General features: G+C 33.9%; 1 protein-coding gene and 1 pseudogene across 1 annotated transcript; one reads left to right on the forward strand and one right to left on the reverse strand.

The window, feature by feature from the left end:
* The first annotated feature begins 2830 nt into the window (after window positions 1-2830).
* On the forward strand, window positions 2831-6381 carry LOC133200312 (putative nuclease HARBI1). The gene is made up of 4 exons (XM_061336131.1): window positions 2831-3266; window positions 3852-3931; window positions 4136-4280; window positions 5802-6381. Exons 1-4 carry the CDS (start codon window positions 2831-2833, stop codon window positions 6188-6190), a joined length of 1050 nt encoding a protein of 349 aa, XP_061192115.1. The 3' UTR covers window positions 6191-6381.
* A 3194-nt stretch (window positions 6382-9575) lies between these two features.
* LOC133200313 (uncharacterized) lies at window positions 9576-13209 on the reverse strand (annotated as a pseudogene).
* Window positions 13210-22367: the final 9158 nt, after the last annotated feature.

The following is a 22367-nucleotide window of genomic DNA, read 5'->3' on the forward strand; positions in this document are numbered from 1 at the left end:
ATTTAGTTTCGTAATTTTTTTTTTGATTTTTTTTTTAATCATATCTCCCTAAAACTTTTACTTACATGAATAAAAAATGAAACTAAGGGCTTGATTTCGGAAAATAGCACAGAATCCTAATACATTTTTCAATTTGTCTTGGTTTCCGAGAACGTCCATAGAGACAAGAATAGGGTAGAGTAAAGCTATAGAAATAAACGATAAAGTACTTAATTCACATTTCTTTATTATAAATTGTACACGAAAATATTACGATGCTGCATTTAATATGAAAAAAAGTTAGGAATAAGGAATCGCCTCACACTCTGTCGAGTTGTTTTGAAGTCGTAGTTAGTTTTGAGTAGTTTCCTTATATTAACAGATGTAAGTCCAGATGCATGGTACTAAATAATAATATTTTGAATCTCTAAGTTATTTTCCATCCTTCTTTAACGGGCGCTGCGTCGAAAGAAATAAAAAAAATACTTACTGTAATTGGTCATCGTAAGATCGGGGCGTGGCTTGCATAATTATTTCAAAAATTATTCATGAACGGTACGGTTCGCTTTGTGCACGGTACGGTACGCTTCTTGTACGGAACGGTTCGTTTTGTGTACGGTACGGTTCGCTTTGTGCACGGTACGGTACGCTTCTTGCACGGTACGGTTCGTTTTGTGTACGGTACGGTTCGCTTTGTGTACGGTACGGTACGCTTCTTGCACGATACGGTACGCTTCTTGCACGGAACGGTACGGTTCGTTTCTGAGGTGTAGTAGCACGTTTCAGGGTCTGTACGTATTAAAATGTAAACCAGAGATAAAGGTTTGTTTGAATTTCAGATTTCTGCTATTCTGTTAATTTATAATACATTGGAATGTATCACATACCTCGACTATCAGAAGCAATTTATGTGGGGCTGTGTCGAAAATTAGGGACTCCTACAGAAGTGAGGTGCAGAAGGGAAGCTATTGACACTGTGGAGATTGTGAGTAAAAACGAGCATCTCATATGGGGAATAGAACAAATGATGAATGGAAGTAGGCGTGAAGGATTCAGACTACCTACTTTAGATATAGATGTCATGTATTGCTATACAGACCACAAGGTTATATGCAATCTCTCACAGAGCAGTTTCTACCGTATCCCACAACACACCGTGATTCTGATGGAATGTGAGGATTTACCACCAGGATTTACAAGACTTAATCTTATGACTCCATCAACACGTCCAGAAATCAGATCCTCCTGTATAATGAGCAATAACGAAGTCTATATTTCTAGCACATTATTTCGCAAGAACCAGTTGCGTTTAGTCCAGTCCAACTCTTATGTCATTGCCTCCCATTTCTCTCATGGACCTTGTTCTACGGTTATAAACCAACAAATAGAATTAGACAATGTAAACTGCTTGCAGTCACAGCAATGGCCGACAGACGTTTTACCATGGATACAGCGATGTCAACAGCAAGGTTGGCCATCCGAAAATGTTGTATCAGATATATTAAGCGGAGGATTCCATGTTGTTCCAATCGGTAGCACACCTGAAAATGGAGAAGAATGGAGAATATCATTCTCGCTAGCAGAACAAACACTTGTTTATTCAATGAATCACTGTCAGTTTTTATGTTATGGTCTCTTTAAAATTTTTCTTAAAGAAGTTATTAATTTTCGGAACAATTCACACGTTATTTCTTCATATTTCATAAAAACAATTCTATTTTGGGTAATTCAGAATAAGATTGTTATGACTTGGACACAGATCACTTGTTGCTTGGTTTCTGGGAATGTTTAAAACTTTTGATACACTGGGTACACATTGGAGAATGTCCATTTTTTTTTATTCCACAGAATAACATGTTTCGACTAAAAGTTATCGGGTTTGTCCAAACTTCAATGTTCAGTAAGTTGTATGATTTGTATTGTAAAGGGATATCATGTCTGCTATTAAGTCAAACCTTGAGAATTTACCTCAGCAAAGCCATATTAAACAGCACATCGACAATGTGTTCAGAGGAGAGCAGTATCAAATCTAGCATTGATTTAGATTATAACTTTTTTACAGAATTTGAATTTGATGAGTGTATTTTTCGTATTAAGAGGTTCTACGTTTTAATAAAGCAAATAGAGAATGTTATGAGAGGAAGGTTGACACAATATAAGGTAGATATATTACAAAGTATGACCTCAAGGTTGTTTCGGGGCGCTGCAAATTTGAAACAGAAAGATATATATCCGAATGAAAATCGTAATGAGGTGTATTACAAAGCAGCTACTAAAGTATATGTATTACTTAAACTGTCATGTTCATTAGGTTTCGTGTCAGACATTCTGTATCTTGCAATGTACTTATATAGAACACGTAGATTTGAACATTCACTCAATTGTTTACATACAGCACAGAATAGAAAGTCATTGCCATATGTCATGCATAATGCTGTAGTAAATGTAAGTGTGTACAGACACTGCATGTGTGGGATATCTTTGGGAAACAAATTAAGAAAAACTCAAGTAAAAAGTGTTCGTTTATTGGGTGAGTACACTTACATGGATGAACTTGTATTAGAGCAGAAGATAGGTAAGAAGAATGGCATGCCTACGTTATCTATCCCACCTCTTGTGATGTTACACATGTTGTTAATACTGAGTTACCACAGACTTGGCTCCGGGATCATGAAACTGTCTTAAGTCTTAAGTCAGACTTAACTCCAAAAATTTGCACTTAAAATTTAAGATTGTTCTTAAAGTGGATCACAAAAAAATGACTTAGAGTTAAGATTGGAATTTTGTCTTAAATTTTAAGACTGCTCATGGGTAGTCTTAAGTTTTAAGATTGATCTTAAGTTCTTTCAAAATGGCCGCTGTTGTTGGTTTCTTGAGACGTGTTCAAGGGGGAAATGTTGATACTGTCCGGTGGAGACGGCGTCCCCCTCGCCCCAGGCTTTCCAGGGATCGGTTGAATCCACTGGACCTCCGAACAGATGACGAGTTGTTCGAGAGATATCGTTTTCGCCGCCCTACGATAATGTTTATTCAGGACAGAAAAACCCATCCTAGCAAGAGATCGTTGGCCCTTTCAGCGATGATTCAGCTGCTGGTTTTCCTCCGGTTTGTGGCTACGGGGGCCTTTCATCAACTTGTGGGGGATGCCATCCACATCTCCAAAGCCACGGCAGGACGATGCATCCGCAGGGTGGCATCTGCAATAGCGAATGTTGCTGGTCGTTTTATTCGCTTTCCTTCTGGACAGGATGCCACCAACGTAAAGAGAATGTTTCATGCTATCGCAGGTAAGAATCCATGGCTTTTCACTTACACATGTGTTCGAGACCTTCGCATTAAAAACAAACAACTGCGCCCCCTTGAATCAGTAAACACGTTTCGTTCTATAAGCATTTCGGTTCTACCTTTTCGACGCAAATCTCAAGTCACTGTTTTAAATGCATTTACGTATTTCTTACATCTAAGAAAAAAAAATAAGGATCCCTTGAACATTATCAATTGTAATCATTATATATATGTGTGTTTTGGTGAGTGTGTAGTGTTACTAAATTACATGTATATAATTATACAATATGTGGCAGAAAAGGGGGTAGGGGGTGGGGTGGGGTGGGGGTAACTCCAAAATCAGTCATATTGTACATTGAAATCTTTACTATTCTACTCTTTATAACTTTATTATCATGTTCAGTAAAGAATTAATCCTATTTTGATATGTTCATAACTATAACTTTTGTATGATTTTAAAAATAAAAAGGGAATCAGATATCATCAGAAGGTATATACATTTACTCACACAAACAAATTGAAAACTTATGATATTTGCTGCTATTGACCTGATGAAAATATTAATCTATGAAATCTATTTATTGTAGGGTTCCCTGGTGTCTTGGGGTGTGTTGATGGTACTTTTATCCGCATCCAAACTCCTACTGAAAATGAGCTGATTATGTTAATTGAAAAGTCATGGTAATTGTTTTTTGATTCAAGATAATTTTAAATTAAAAAAAAAAAAAACATTGAAAGAGCTAAATTAGCTTTCAATGATTTAAATTTAGAAATAAAGTAGGCAATGAATCCTCTTATATATGAATTCATCACAATCATTGATTTTAAAGATAAATAACATACATGTATTATGAAAACTTAATTTACAAACAATAAATTAATGTTTAATTTGATCATATTTCAGATGACCTGTGATGCTAATTTTATGGTGACCAACTGTGTTGCCAAGTGGCCAGGATCTTGCCATGATTCAAGGGTTTTTCGAGAAAGTGTTCTCTGTCAGCAGTTTGAGAATGGTAAATATCACATGCAGTTAATTTTAACTGAATTTTGATGGAATATAATTATTTAACTTTGATATTCCTATACCTCCCTGAAGATATATATGTAATAAGTATAAGAAAAATATGGTAAAGGAAACAAAACTAAATAAGGAACAGGAAAAAAACTGTAATGTTTATCAGTAATTATATGTACTAACATAAACTAGATTTAAGGTATTTTTTTCAAATGATAAAGTCATATGGCCCATAACCTGTATGAAATTTAAAGGCGGATTCCGCCTGGAATATGGGTGGAATATAGCAGGAATTGGCTAATTCCGGGCGTACTTGAGACGGAGACGGACTTTTGAAAAGTTACGCCTGAGTAGAAGAGGCGTCTTCCAGGCGTCATTTCTACTATCCGGGCGTCAGTTTGCAAGTTCAGATTTTCCCTGGCGTAAAATAGCAGGAAAATTGAAACAGAAATTATGCCTGGAACTTTCAGGAGGAGTAAAAGCCTCTGATTGGTCAATTTAATTATCAATTAAGGGTCATTTCAGATAGGAGGTTAAGTTTGAATTTCATCAGGAAGGAGGGAGTTTAGTGTGAGTGAAATAGGAAATACAGATATATCAATGTTAAGGCTTTTACACTTGTTCTGGATGACACATTATCTCCTGGTAGGTGTGATGATTCATATCTGGTACCTATTTAGGTAAATTTGAGTGTACAATGATTGTTATTGACTCTTAGATTATTCCAGTTTCCTTGAACAAATTCTAAGATGTGTTAGAGGCACTCAGACTGTAAACTACTGATTAATGAACTGATGTTAAGTAATCTGTTTGATTCAATTGTCCATGTTGTCATGCCTGAAGTGATAAAAAAATTTCAAAAAGTTTATCAAATTCTTATAGACATTATTTTACACTCCTGATGATGTCTCAGTGTCCCTTATGCAAAGAAATAAAACAGCTTTCATATATTATATTTCTATACTGTTTTAGATGTTAATGACTTGTCATTATGTTTTCTTACAGTTCAAAAGGCTAAATTTTCAACTTCAACATTGTAAATCATAATTTTGCTTTTCTTGGATATATAGGTTTTTAGGTCACGTAGTATTATATAATAATAAGGACTTTCCAGGCATAATTCTGCTTCAGGCGTCATTTTAGTTTCCAGGCGTAATTTTTTTTCCAGGCGTCATTTATTTTTCCGGGCCTAACTCATTTGCTTTTTTCGCCTCAAATTCCTGCTCAATTCCTCTTGGGTTACGCCCGGAACCTGTATATCACCATATGTGTAGTGAGACAAACTGACGCCCGGAATCCTTCTCAAAGTAAGCCTCTATTCCCCCTATATTCCGGGCGGAACATTTCGTACAGGAAGGGCCAGACAATAAACACAATTTGAGTTTTGGTATATGGACATGCAGTTAAAATATTTTCAACATCTTCTGAATCATACTGAAATCTTTGTCATTTTGCTTTCCAGACGTTTAAGTGATTCTGAATTTATTCTTTTTAATATATTAATTTCATGATTTTTCAGGTCAGCATAATGGTATACTTTTGGGGGACTCCGGGTACCCTTGTCGGACATATCTAATGACGCCTTACAATACCAATGATGTCAGGTACAGAGAGCGATACAACAGTGCACTGTGTAGAACACGAGTCCTTATCGAGCAGACATACGGCATACTAAAGAGAAGATTCCCTTTCCTTTCCATTGGCCTTAGAACAAGCCCAGAAAGAGCCTGTCAGTATGTGATAACCTGTGTTGTCCTGCATAATATAGGGATCCTGAGGCAAGATATTGTGTCCCTTGACCCACGTGACCTAATCATAGCCGGTCCAGATGTGGATGAGATCAATCACGGTAACAACAGTGGTTTTGGATACAGGGAACTCATTGCCAGACAATGTTTTTATTACTAATTAATATCTCAGGCCATTCTCTTCTTAATTCATGAGAAACTAGGAAAAAATAATAATTTATAACTTGTTCAGTTCTTACATAATATACAATCATAATCACAAAGCAGAAGTCATTTATAAATTTATACTGCTTGCAGTTTATTTAATGTTTTCTCCCATATCAGTTAAATCACACAGTGCACTGTTGTATCACTCTCTGTACCTAGTACATCATTGGTATTGTTGTAAGGTTACAAACATACCATTACATTTCAGTATGTATCTGTCAGTGTAATAAATCATTATTATTAATAGTAATATTCTGCGTTCGTTTTAGCAATTAATACAACTACCAGTATATGAAATATATTTACCTTAATAGTTATACCAGTATATGAACTTGTTATATTCCGTTATTTACATGACGTTATTATAAGGAAATTTCCCTTTATTTGTGGTTCCTATTATATGAGATTTATGAAGACTGGAGCCCCCTTTAAGCAGCTTAAGGCTGAGGTTAAAGTAAGTCAAACTCAAAGGTCAAGGTCATGAATTCAAAAGTGCCGGTACCCAAAGAAAGGTCTTGTAAAAATAATTCATGTGTGAATCATGAAAGCCCTAGATAGCTAACACCAGTCTTCAGAAGTTATAGCCGAGGTGGGTTATTTTTATTAAAGATAGGTCACACTTAAAGGTCACGGTCATGAGGTCATACATGAAAGAAAGGTCTTGTTATAATGAATATTCATCTTAAATATGAAAACCATAGCACCTCCATTCATAAGTTATGAAGTTAAAATTTTTGGCCGACACAGCCAGTCAGACATATTCTATATACTCCTAAATATTTTATTATAGGGCATAAAAATTATTCCCTCTCTATATCTCACCTCATATTTCTTGAAAGCAGCAATTGTCAATATGGATTGTCTTGCAGTGTAGTATTTTTCTTTTTCTTTTTTTTGTGACACTCTGTGAGTCATTCTATGAGACACAAGATACTTATAATGAAAATGAAACAAATTTATTGCAATGAAAGCAATGATAATAATATGATTGCTTAACTTTCCTTCAACATTAACAATGCAGTAAAATATCAACTACCAACAAATGACACATGAGGGAAAAAATGTGTAACTTAATAATGTAAAAAAAATTTGATTTTCATGAAGTTAATTAATAATTTTGCATGTTGAACTGTCAATTATGAAGAAAAAATTGGCCCAAATCAATTTGATTATTCGTGTATATGCAGCATATTAGTTTGTAAAGTTTATCCTTCATTGTTGTGTCTATTTCATAACAATTTAGTTATAAACAGTTTCTAAATGGATGCATGATGAAGTTCAATTTACAATTAACATGCACCAATGCACTGTACTTTATTTTATATTTCAAATGCATTAATGTACTTTATTTTATATTTCAATAAGAGAAATATTCTTATTAAATTCAGTGCAATTTTTTTTGGCACATGCATGCTTATGCATGACTGCGTAAAGGGAAACAACTCTTGACTTTAAAATGGGATATTTTGCAATGTATTAATAAGCACCATATGTTTTTTACATAACCTAAAGCATCACCATTGTCATATTGTTTTGACTATCAATGTGTATGGGCATTTTTTAAAGTTAAATTGTCATCCAAACAAAACAATAATAATTATATGAAAGATGTTCAAATAAAAAAAATTACAAGATAAATGATAACAATTAATAGCAAATTAAAGCTTATTCAATATTCCCATTTGTTTCTGACATATGTACAGTATATGGAATTGTAGTCAGTGATAATAACTTGTATATTTTTTGTTAAAATAACAACTTTTAGAAAATATACCACTAAAGATTTAACAATTTCAAAGAACAGAAAATGATGGAAATTAATTATACTGTATTTATAAACATGTACAACATCTGTAAAATTAAAAATAAACAAACTGGAAAATTGTGAATTTTATTATACATGTATCATGTTAGTTGATTGTCAGTGATATCAATGCTCAATGAAGGATTTTAGAAAACACTGAATGTGTCTTATTGCTTTTTTTAAACTTTGATACTTGAATCAAAAGCTGAATTGATATAACATGGCTTATTGTATAAGACTCAGTTTTTCTTTCCATTTGATAGAAGCAAATTTTAAAGAAAATTGTCGAGAAAAACAAAAAAAAATATATCATAGATACTAAAATGTAATTTGAACAAAAAGAGTGGACAGTGAATCAACAACAAGAATTACCAATATTTCAAAGCAGTAAATGATGGATTTAGTATGTATACAATTTGTCTGAAAATCCAAAAAAAGTACAAAATTAATATAGTATTTATAGTATTGCAACATCAGAGAGAGAAGAAATGCATATGATAAAGATGAATGGTAAAGAACTAAAGATTATATCATGTAGTTCTCTACTTTTAACTTTTTAGAAATTTTTACTGCAGGTGGTAAGGCATAAATATTTGAAAAATGCCATGAAAAGTTTCAATGTATGCAAGTATACAGCCACTATCATTCATAAATTAGGAACCTCTATAAACTGCATACTAATGAGTTCTGATTCTATGGTATACTTTTATTCTTACAATCACACTGAATTATGATATGGATACAGCGTGCAAGCAGAGTTAAAATACATGAGGTATTGATAAATTTTGTAACAAAAACCACAATTAGAATAATGACATGATCATTATTGATGCAGAAGATACTCTCTTATACATATCCACAAGAAAACCCTTTTTTACTAGTACTAGTGATTATACTGCAGTTGTTATAACAGTAGTACAGTAATACAATGCCATTTGTGAACAATTTTATCAATATATTAATTGCTATTAATGTGTTAAACAAATTTAATAATGCAAAGTCATAGATCCTAAATTCTACAAAGAAGAATAAAACATTCAGTGAATTATTATAGCAAATGCACATACTTATGAGAAACCAATTATAGCATGTACGTAGATACAAAATATCATAATGATGTCATAATGTTTGGAAATACACATACAGTATGAGAATAATTGGATGGATGTTATCAATGTGTAAAGAATACGTTTTACATACTTAATAAATTTAATTTGACCCAGAGACACTTAATTATCAGCCAGAGGACAGGAAAGAAGAAGGCAAAATAAAAGTTAAAAGTTTACAGGCAGATATAGACAGACTGACGCCAGACAAATTGTGATCAGAAAAGCTCATAAGAATTAACTATGATGTTATACGTCACAACATATGTATCAACACCCATGCATTACTGCTCCCATTACAGTAATACAAATAGCTAAAGGCATGCATTGCAGCTTTGTAATACATGGATGTTGATACATCTGTTGTGATGTCAGGCACATCGCACATGCAAAAACCAGTGTATTTATTACTACGTATTCAAAAAAAATTACATTTCATTCATAAGGTGTTCGAAATTGAAAAAGGGATCTTTCTGTTTAATTTTTAACATTACATGCTGTTTTTGAAGATGGACAAGCTGTTGTTGTTCTTTAATAAGCTTTCTTCTTTCTTTGATGTTGATTAGTTCTTCTTGAAGAAGCATTTCTGGTGTAACTTTCAAATGAAGCTCTGTTGATGAAGTGGTAGATGTGGAGATCAGAGGCTGTGTTTGTGGAAACAAATGCTCAAACTGAGTGGTCTCACTAGTCAAATCAAATTCATGCAAGGCATGGTTGTCATCCAAGAAATCCACAACTGATTCTGCAAGAATGATTTTTTTGTTAATTTAACTTGTTGTGTCATAATGCCCCTGCAGTGGGGCATAAATATTTTCACATAATTTTTTGAATATACATTCAAATTCATATGTCAGATTTTTGATAATTGATTGATCTGATTTTTTTTCAATTCATATTTTTTTTATTGATGACTCTATCAACAAAAATTATCCCTGTAAAATTCATCTTTTTTTATTACTTTAATAGTTCACCATACACTAAATAAAATTAATAATTAATGTTATTGTGCATTAAAAGCTTATTCATTTATATTATTATTCATTACCAGCTGCAGTGTCTATTCCAGTAGGAAGGCTACATAGACTTGTTCTGCCTTTCAAGTTGTCCAACAATAACTGTTCACTAACATTCGGGGATGATGGTTTTTTTCCCTCCCCCAGTCTTAGGGTTCAAAATCGCACTTCTTTTTTCTTTTGCTACAATAGAGATATTAAATTAAATGGTGACAATCCATACATGGCAACTTTTGAAAATTCCCATGGGGGATTTTGCGCATGACAATTTTTAAAGTTTTAAATTCAAGACATTTTGTAGTGAAAATAAATGTTTATCCCATTTTTAAAATTTATAGTATTGACATCATTTATTAATACAGGTTGAGGATAAATAACACAAACAAAATTTTTCCTTCCAAAATTCAAATATATGTATCTTAATTTGCTTAAATAGGTTGCCTCTTTCACTAAAGAAGTTATATCTATTAAGATAAACAACATTATGTTTGCCCAAGACACATACTTTGATGAAAAATGGGAAAATGTACAACTTTCAGTTCAATATTTTTTTTTTGTAATGTTTTAGAAATATGTGAGGTTTTGTTAATTTAAAGTTTCTGGGAAAAATTTTTAAGATTCTATATTTAACATTTTCCACAATTAGAATTTCCTAATCAGACATTAAATTGAAAGAAATATTGAAAAATTCCCATGCTTTTATTTTCTTTATTTTGTTTATTTATTTATTTTTTTATCATAATTTTTTTTTTTTTTTTTTTTTTTTTTTTTTTTTTTTTTTTTGGGTGTGGGGGATAAGAAAATTTGTTTAATCTTAAAATCTCTTGGGCATGCACTGTTATATAATCAATATTTTTTTTTAATTATTACTTATAAACCTAAATATCTTAACGAAGTACATCTAATATTTTTTTATGTATTTATAGATTATGAGAAGAGCATCATACCTTTCTGTTTGATGTTCTGGTATTTCTTCTTTATTTCATTCACATTTCTGCACGAACTAAATGTACTTCCACTACGAAAAAAATGAATCTATTTAACAAACTATGTATATAAAAATTTAATGTTTCTTACATTGTGGTTAATTTTTAATATTTTATTTTTCATAATAAAGAATACATACATGTACTCATGTAGATACTTTGCAATATCTATTTATAGCTTTCGGGTTTCCCCTTTTGTGTATTTTGCTTTTTCTACTAAATTGCATACAGTATTTTAAAATCTTGAGACTATTGTATCTTGTATATGCATGAGTTATCTGCTTAAAATCAGCTGTTGTAATGCACAGTCCGAGTTTTTAAGTTCGTTAGTGGTTGTGCTGTCGTATAATCACAGCTTGGCCTATATATCAGTATATACAGTATTGTGCCATTAGTGATCGTCCAACGTCGCGTGCATTGCGTATTTTTTGTTTTAGCACAAGTTTATCTGCATACTATAAATAAACAAAGGTACTGTTGTCGGTGAAAATGACGCTATTTTAAGAATGTCCTCATGACTATCACGTGACAAATTTACACGTCACAAATTCGCGTCTGCTGCGTATATTGTCAATGTAAACAATATGGCTTCTGCTCGGAAAGAGTTACGTAAAGATGTCAAAGAAGTGGTTGTTTCTTTGTATCAAACGGGACTGAAACAGCAAGAAATATCTCGTAGATTGGGAATACCCCGAACAACAATAACATCGGTGATAGATCGTTTTCGGAAGCGAGGTTATATAGAAAATATACCAAGAAAAGGGAGACAAGCAAAACTGGATGACAGAGATGCACGACAACTTTTGCGGTCAGTAAAAGAAAACAGAAAACGAAGTTTGTCCGATATCACTGCCATATTTAACCAACATAGAGCTTCTACTGTTTCAAAACGAACTGTGCAGAGAACTTTATATAAGCAGGGATATTTTAGGAGAATAGTAAGAAAACGAATCAGAATTCGTGAAGTCAATCGTAAAGCTCAGCTTTCTTGGTGCAGAGGCAACCGTTACAAAACTGTCGACAATTACTGGCGGAGAGTAATATTCAGTGATGAATGTAAAGTAGACATTGGTTCTGATAGTCGCGTATTTATCTGGAGAAAGGTCGGCGAGGACTGGCTACCCTGTTGTTTATCGCAGCCTCCAACGCCTAAGTTCAGTTTGATGGTATGGGGATGTGTAACCTTTAATGGTGTAGGCACACTAACTGTCGTAGATGGCAATATAAATGTCCAAAAATATATTGATATCATTGATGAACACTTGTGGCCGGTTATTGTGCGTCATTTTCCTCAGAATAATTACATCTTCCAAGACGACAATGCACCCATACATAGAGCCCGTTTAGTGCAAGAATTCAAGGTACAAAATAATATTCACTCTATGTTCTGGCCAGCTCAGAGTCCCGATTTAAACATTATAGAGAACGTATGGCTCAGAATCAAAAGAGAACTGAAAAATGGCGACAGAATTATCACCTCCAAAAATGAACTGGAGACAGCCATTAGACGAGTGTGGACAAATATCCCGGTTGACTACATTCAGAGTCTTTACAAGTCGATCCCCCGAAGAATACAAAGAGTATTACGATCAAAAGGCTACATAACAAAATACTTAGGTAAGAAAATGAATTATTTATTTTTTATTCCAAGTTTTCCTTACTAGTCGAGTTGCGCAATAACGGCGGCCATTTTGAATTTGGACGATCACTAATGGCACAATACTGTAGCTGCATTACTGATAGTATGAACACCGTTGAAACTGTCACAGTCTAGTAGATTTTTAAGACATCATTGGTTTTCTTTTCAATTAGTTTTCATCAAAGTTTTGTTTTGTGGCAATGTATAATGATTTGGGGAAAATGTGATATGTCAACACTTACGCATTGACTAGGTCAGTGACCTCTTTCCAGGCCTTTGTCTTATCAACAGAAGTCCTCCCTGACCCGTTTAATTTTCCGAAGAGTATCTTCTCCCTCTTCTGTACCTCCTCCACTAATGTAATCTCGTCCTTGGGGTCCCAGTTACTTTTTCTTAATCGTTTTTTGGGAGTTTCTGCATCCATTGCGTAACTAATGTAAGCAGACGAAAATTGTATCTCCAAAACATTGGAGAGTTACACATTTACCGTATACGCTCTAAACACCGCGTGAGTTACTATGACAATAAAGTGTTTTTTAACTAAAACAAATCTTAACTAAGTTTTTGCTAAGATCGTTTTGTGATCCACTTAAGTAAGCGATCTTAGCTAAGTCTAAATCTTAAATTTAAGTCAAAAGTCTGACTTAAATTTAAGACAGTTTCATGATCCCGTGGGACAGGATTTTTTGGTATTTTCACGAGTGAAATAAATTCCATATTCATCTACAAAATATTGAATTTTCTGTTTATTACATTTTCTTTGATTTTCCCTTAATTTGCCTCTGTCTTTTCTTAACAGTGTCATAGGCTTGACGTCATAGTTGAGCGGTTGAGACGTCATAGCTTAATTAGCAGTTGTGTGATTGAAAACATTACATAGCATGGATTTTAGCAACATATTTGGGAAGAAATTTGCAGTTTTAGCTCTATCAAGATGCTTAGTTACTATCTCTATCTTATGACAGGCCAGAAATTATTTTTTACTTACTTTGATATCTTTTCACACTGTGAGAGAATATCATTTTGGTATCCTTTCACACAGTGAGAGAATATCACTTTTATTCAATAAATAAATCACAGTATTTCACTGTTGAAAATGTAATAAAAGGTATTATCGCCGTATATTTGTCTTTTATTATGACATGGTTGAAAATGTTCCCCTACACATGCGTAATTCTAGTGGAATTATCAAATTCATTTCAAGAAAAAAAAAGTAAGTTGATGAAAAAATCTGCTTATATTATCTTTTTTATATATTTGCAATATACTTTTCAATATAAAACATTTCTTTTGTCAATTTTTTAAATAATTTAATTTATATTCCTCTTGTTAAAATCATAGGTCAAGATGTACTCAAGAGCGAATTTAGAGCCTCTACTGTTGTATCTGTAGAAAATAATGACGTATGCGCAGATGGGGGTTAGTCGATGCCTGGCATCAAAAATTCGACTAACCCCCATCTGCGCATGCGTCATTTTCTCGCTAAATTCTGCAGTTTTCTGCAATCAAACGGCGATATTAAAATAATCCATCGAATGTCCATCATTAAATTATCCTACGACTCCACTGTTATCGCAAAACGTTCCTTCCGAGTTGTAGATATCCATTAAACATTGACAACAACGCACGGCTTCATAGTCCCCATGAATGAAGACCCGACTGAAGAAATGACTCGCAGCAAACGAAAACACATACCGATGCGTATTCAGCACGACAACTGCAAACACCTACATATGTTTTCACAACCGTAACAACTTTAAAATCCAACGAAACGCCCAGAAAAACGCAGCGATGTAAACACTATCAAATTTACAGCAGCTTCCTAATGCAGACAACCAGTACTCGACGTCACAGTCGTAAAATACGACGTCACAGGTACATTGTTTTCCCGATCTTTTCTAAAGCAAAATGGCGATTAAGCATTGTACGTAATATAAGGCATACTGTCTTTGTTGTTCAGCACACGTACTTTTAATTGTTTGCAAAAAGTTCTCCTTTAACCAGGTAATTTGTTTGTTTGTTTGTATGTTGTTTAACTTCCCTCTCGAGAATTTTTCACTCATATGGAGACGCCACCACTTGCCGGTGGAGAGCTGCGAATTTTGTCCTATACTCGGCACTTACGGCCATTGAGCAATGAGGGATCTTTTTCGTGCCAGCACCTACTGCGACACGGGACCTCGGTTTATACGGTCTCATCCGAAGGACCGGTCTCCACGTCCCACAGTGGGATTCGAACCCGCGACGTAAGGACCAACTCCTTACTCCGCGACTCTAGAGCAGACGCTCTAACCACTGCGCCACGCGGGCGACTTTAACCAGGTAATTAAATATCACAAGAGGAAAGGAAACTGGAATGTCTTTAGTAGAGAAATCGGTCTTCGAAAATTGAAGATCCATGATCCAACTTGTTTCACCTCCAGCTAAGAGGTGCATATTTAGTGTGCAAATCGAGAGTTTTCAAGCCATTGTGACGTCACCCTCAATAATTTGTAATAGATCAGTGAAATTTACAAATGAATCAATAAAGAAAAATAATAAAGAGTTAAACTGTGGAAATCATTGGTTTGAAGACTTGTGTACTATAAACAAATTATTACTGATTAATCAGGTGTAAGGTATGGCACGCCGATTGCTTCAAAATTATTTTCTGCACGACCTTAAACAAAAATTACACGAGTAAGTAAAAACTTACACAAAGTGAGGAAAATATACACGAAGTTATTGAAATTTACACAAACTATAGAAAAACTGCACAATCAACAAAATATTTACACGATATTGTGAGAAAATTACACAAACATCCTACAACAAGGGGGGGGGGGGGGCAACCAGCTTTATCAGTGGACATTTACAATAGAAGTAGGTTATGTCTGGAAAAAAGGGGGGGGGCAGGCCCCTACTGATGCTACGTGCCTGTAATATTTTCTAAAAATTTAAGGGTACATATAATAGTCTATCGAAATCAGGATTGCAATTTAACTGATTTGTAACGAAATTGTAAGACCAAATTCAAGAAGATGTACAAGATGAACTTAATTATTTGGGACTTGGCTACACATGAATATTTATTTTCAATGCAGATTTTGACAATAATAAATTTGCACACGGTAATAAAACAAAAATTTCTTGAGGTTTATATTCATCATATGTTTTCTTATATTTATTCGTAGTCATGCTCAAAGTTAAAGAAGACCTGGTTGATGCCATTGATACACATGTACAATATAAAGCAAACTTTTTAATTACTTGTACATATATACGTACAAAATTCATATTGCATAGATTAGTCTTTTTAACTCATAATCTGAATTTTCAAAAATGTTAGATATGCACATGAATAATCTTATAAAAGGTGGAGCTTTATCATATATGTTCCTTGAATGTTATTGAGGATTATTTTCATTTTATAATTATACAGTCATGTTCTTTTTATAATGACTATAGATTTGGGTAAAAAAGTGTTATTATAAAAAACAAGTGTTCGGATAATAATTAAAATTTTATGCATACAAATTCGAAATGTAAATAAATTTGTTATCTTGGAAAATCTTTGTCAAACCTCGAGCTCCATAAAGAACATGATTTATTTGCATTTTTCAAGAGCGATAAAACACGTTCTATGTTCTTTCTATTTATTATAATATCCATTCCCATTTTCTTATTTGTAACATTGCACGTAGAAGTATTTAGTAATTCACTGTTTTAAAATTTCTGATGTGTCATTTTGGTCCAACGATTTGAAACTTTAATAAATACATATAGATTCAGATGTTGCGACTCAATCAATCCACGAACCAGATCTGCCACTAATGTCATTAGTTTTACCGGTGCCAGGATCATTTGAGTAGAGTTTTTATTTCATTTGGACAAATTTTAAGTAACAAAACACAAAACCGCATGTATATAAAGCACATAGAGTATATATTTTTTCTTTATCTGGCCCTTTTTATTAAAAGTGAAAACATTTATCAAGTAATCGCCATTACGAATGAGGGTAACGCTTACCCTTAGGAACGTCTTGTTTTTTAATGAGCAGTTTTTGACTGAAAATATGCGATATCATGGAAGGAATTCATAACAGTGTAGGCTACAGATATCTAACCAAAATTGATATCCTCATATTTTATAAGTAAAGATACATGTATAATTAGAATTTTTTTTATATATTTGACTTTAAAAACATACTGTGTATATCTAATGTCAGGTAATCCCCACTTTTTAATCTTTTTGAAAATAAAAAAATATACCAGCTAACTGAATAATTTCCTATTCCTAAATGAAAAAAAAATCTGCTCAAATGAAATCATAATTAGTACAAATGAGAAGTACCGAAATAAATTCTACAATTTAATGATTATAATCAGCAGTAAGTCTGCCATCATTTTCATGAAGAATCCACTTTATTAATCGTTTTATTATGCATGTGTTAATTTTATATTTTATACAAGTAATTTCCGTTAAAGTTGTATCTATAAGTTAGATAATTTTAAAAGGCCATATACAGCGTATATTTTGAGAAAAAAAAATAAATTAATAATTCTATCATTTTCTTAAAGCAAGATCTGTTTGTCGTTAGGAATTTAGAGTTTACTGTGTATTACTTTTAGTTAAGAGTCGAGAGTGCATTATATGCAATGGTACTCCCCCCCCCCTCCCCGCATTATAACACAACCATGCGATTCCTTTCTTGTCACAATTTATGTCCGGCATCATATAATACCTCCATATTTTGGCTAGGATCTCGGTCAATATAAGAAAAATATAATATCTCCGAACAACTTTTAATTTTTTTCACACAGTTCACAAGAAAACACTTCATTCGTTTGATTTGCATAAGCTAGAAATCGGATCGAGTTTTAGCAAAGAAATAAAGAAGCAAACAAACATGCATATCATCGTCAACGCCATTTTCTCTCGATTACATCCAGCATTCAAGAAGAAATAAAGAGTACAGAAAACCAAGAACACAATGAATATTCTATGTGCATAATAATGATATGCGCAGCTGTGTGCGCAGTAAAATTGTTTGTGTAATTTTTAGTTTCCTCTGCTCGTGCAGTTTTTGATTTTACGTTTGAGCATTTTATACCCATTAATCGTGTAAAAAATTTCGGATTCGTGTATTTTTCGTTATGTTTGTGCATTTTTATTTTACTCGTGTATATTTTTCATCAAGCTCGTGTATAAAATCGTGATCGTTGTGCAGAAAATAATTTTGAAGCAATCGGCGTGCCATAGTAAGGCACAACGATTCTCCACAAGGCAGCATTGATATAGTAGTACTTGATGTACATGTAATACAATATGATAGTTAGTACTTGATGTACATGTAAATATACTGTAGATAATCCGTTTATTTGAGATACCCCACCTGCCCCCGAAATAAATTTGTATTGAATCCTTTTATCGATTGATTTGTGTATGATCAAGAACTAACGAGAAGTGGGTTGACTGGAACGGGGGGGGGGGGGACTGGAACAGGGTGGAGGGGGGGTCGACTTCTTATCGTTTATACAAGTGCCTTGGCAAATTGATTTCTGTTAAAATATCTATAAATCCCCAACGATTTTATATGATATTGGATAACAATCCCCTTTTTTATATTAAATATTAAAAAAAAAAATTCTATATACCTACCGCCACCAGGAAAAATGCTCCTGTATACTCGGTGAAATTCGTAAGTTTCTCAATTAAAATATCGAAAGCCAAACATGCTTTTGTTCACACTTTATTTATAGAGTCTTGTACAAACAAAATTAAGATGTATTAGAAGAATTTTTAGTGTGTTTCTGTGTGTATTTGTGTGTGGGGGGGGGGGGTGTAGGGGTGTTTGCGGACATCCTCCCCAACATCCCCTTTAAATCCTCCATTGAGCACAGGTGCAAGAGACATTTCTATAAATATTTACCGTTGGTTCAGCCGAGATATATGGATATAAAACCGCTTTTTATAATTTTTAACTAGTCTTTATAGATTATAAGTTCGACTAAAATCTTAGCTATATTGTCACTTGCCGAAAAATCGAAGTATATGGAATGAGTAAGATATATGTTACTGTCGACATATTTTAAATACTTGTTTGATATCCCCCGAATATACTATTAGTCGCTCCATTTTTAGTAGATCTGTCAATCTTCAAATATACAGATTCGGTGTAATACATGTAGCACATTTCTATCAAAACTCTTGTGCTACACATATCTATTTCATTATGAATAGAAATATAGAGATATAGCATGCTCATCAGTTTTACTAGAGCTAGTATCCCTGCCAGGCCACCTGTGAAGGAAATGTCACTCAGAATTGCCGAGGAAAAGAAGGGGGGGGGGGGTTACCAAACACTGTTCAAGGAAGTGCTGCGCTTTTATTTCCGTTAAATGACTCATGACTTAAATGACTTCCATTGCTCAATTTCTATCGTCTAAGAGAGCAGTTCTTCTACATTAAACAAGAGGCCCATGGGCCACATCGCTCACCTGAGTAACTTTGGCCATGCTGTTCATTACCAGACTTCCCCCCTTGTAATACCTATTGTGGCCCCGCCCTACCCCAGGGGCCATGATTTGAACAATTTAGAATCTACACTACCCCAGGATGCTTCCACATAAGTTTCAGTTTTTCTGGTCCAGTGGTTCTTGAGAAGAGTTTTAAAGATTTTTCCTATATATTTCAATGTAAAACTTGGGAATCCCTATTGTGCCCCCCCCCCCATCCCTGGGGTCATGATTTGAACATTTTAGAGTGTACACTACTTGAGGATGCTTCCACATAAGTTTCAGCTTTTCTGGCTCAGTGGTTCTTGAGAAGAAGATTTTTAAAGATTTTTCCTATATATTTCAATGTAAAACTTGTATTCCCTATTGTGGCCCCGCCCTACCCTCGGGGGTCATGATTTGAACAATTTAGAATCCACACTACCCCAGGATGCTACCACATAAGTTTCAGCTTTTCTGGCTCAGTGGTTCTTGAGAAGAAGATTTTTAAAGATTTTTCCTATATATTTCAATGTAAAACTTGTATTTCCTATTGTGGCCCCGACCTACCCCCGGGGGTCATGATTTTAACAATTTAGAATCAACACTACACCAGGATGCTTCCACATAAGTTTCAGCTTTTCTGGCTCAGTGGTTCTTGAGAAGAAGATTTTTAAAGATTTTTCCTATATATTTCAATGTAAAACTTGTATTCCCTATTGTGGCCTCGCCCTACCCCCGGGGGTCATGATTTTAACAATTTAGAATCTACACTACCCCAGGATGCTTCCACATAAGTTTCAGCTTTTCTGGCTCAGTGGTTCTTGAGAAGAAGATTTTTAAAGATTTCTCCTGTATATTTCAATGTAAAGCTTGGATTCCCTATTGTGGCCCCGCCCAACTCCCGGGGGTCATGATTTGAACAATTTAGCATCTACACTACCCCAGGATACTTCCACATAAGTTTCAGCTTTTCTGGCCCAGTGGTTCTTGAGAAGAAGATTTTTCAAGATTTTTCCTATATATTTCAATGTAAAACTTGGATTCCCTATTGTGGCCCCGCCCTACCCCCGGGGGTCATGACTTGAACAATTTAGCATCTACACTACCCCAGGATGCTTCCACATAAGTTTCAGCTTTTTTGGCCCAGTGGTTCTTGAGAAGAAGATTTTTCAAGATTTTTCCTATATATATCAATGTAAAACTTGGATTCCCTATTGTGGCCCCGCCCTACCCCCGGGGGTCATGATTTTAACAATTTAGAATCAACACTATCCCAGGATGCTTCCACATAAGTTTCAGCTTTTCTTGCCCAGTGGTTCTTGAGAAGAAGATTTTTTTATGACCCCACCCTATTTTTGTCTTTTCTTGATTATCTCCCCTTGTAAGGGGACTTGGCCCTTTATTTTAACTCCCTTCCCCCAAAGATACTTTGTACCAAGTTTGGTTAAAATTGGCCCAGTGGTTCTTGAGAAGAAGTTGAAAATGTGAAAAGTTTACAGACGGACGGACGACGGACAACGGGTGATCAGAAAAGCTCACTTGAGCTTTCAGCTCAGGTGAGCTAAAAATAACATTAAAAACATTTTGAAGTTTAAATCTTTGTTTACGATTTTTGTTTCAGAAAAGCTTATATATATTTTTTATCAAGTTAAAACTCAATCACTAAAAGATACTTTCATAAATCTATTAGTCTATCAAATGGTCTGTCTAGGTGCTGGCCACGAGTGTTTTATTTTGTTCTTCGCAAGTCAGATTCCTTCAAGAATCATTTTAATATTTATCAAAAACACCATGAGAATATTTTGTCGACCTATACTGAATAACCCATTCAACAAAAATAAAAAAAGGGGGAGGGGGGGTGGGTGTTACAGTACTTGTATTTCCAGAAGTTGCATGTTAAGTTATTTAATATTATTAATATTCTAATAACTGTCATCCTCATCGGAAAGTCTAAAAGGAATTACATAACGTCTTTGCCTCCTGAATTTTGTAAAGACAAGAAATTAAGAGATTACACACACATTTCGTCCTCCTTTGAGTCTTTGACTCGCGTATCAAGCCTTGGCTTTCGGTTAAATGAAATATAGTAATACTGTGTTTTGTATGTTTTTATCTGATACCATTTTAATTTATTGAGTATGTAAAATTAGAGGTGAAAATCATGTTACAGAAATCTAAGGTAACGTATTATGTATGCATCTCAATACACGTACCTGCAATCGCATCTGTATTTTAAAAAAAAAATGAAGGGTCTGATGAGACTGCAGCTTTACTGTTTTGTACTTAAGGGCATTAGCAAGGTTCCTGGCTATTGTATAGAAGTCTCTCCAGCAGGTTTAATGGTACTAAATTGGACCCTCTTCCCCCCCCCCCCCCCAATAAGTTTTGCAAGTTTTGGTATTTTTCTTTTATTTCTTTTCTTTTTTCGGGGAAGGGGGTATGCTTGTCAAAAGAGGGTGTTGCAGTTCTTTTGTTATTTTCCCTAAAGGTGTAGCAGTTCAAATGAAAAAAAATAAGTAACAGAAAAGGGTCTTAATTTTTTTTTCAGATACAACGGTATATACAGCACAATGTAGAACAATATTTAGAAACTGCATATCGACTTCCAATTTGCCATTAAATGAAGTGTAAATTAGTCACATAGCAAAATAAGTCAAGTTTTCTGTTTTTCAAATAGGGAATCCCCATTGTTCTGAAAAATTGCCTCCTTGAAACAGAATGAATTTGATATATGCATAAAAAGACAGGATTTTTCTTCGAAACTGCCATTTCCTATTTTTGTTTCAAAGAGGCATATTTTTGAAAATCACAAAAATCTAATAAAAATTATTATCCATCTGAAATGTAAAATGTGCACATAAAATAGCGCATAATTGTTCATTGTCGATGCTGGTCTAGTGGTAAAGCGTGTGGACTGTATGCAAAGATTATTTTACCTGAGAATGGGTTTGAATCCTGGAATGGCTGGTATATATTTTAACATATATTTAAAAAAAAAAATGAAAGTACAATGTAACATCTCTCTTGAGAGAGAAAAAGAGAGGGAGAGAATGTCAGACAATTAATGGGTATTATTTTAAATGCATGCAAAATTAAATTGTTT

This window comes from Saccostrea echinata, unplaced genomic scaffold (genome assembly GCF_033153115.1).
Source record: "Saccostrea echinata isolate AGI-Se365-2 ecotype Australia unplaced genomic scaffold, CSIRO_AGI_Sech_v1 ptg000038l, whole genome shotgun sequence".
Lineage (NCBI taxonomy): Eukaryota > Metazoa > Mollusca > Bivalvia > Ostreida > Ostreidae > Saccostrea > Saccostrea echinata.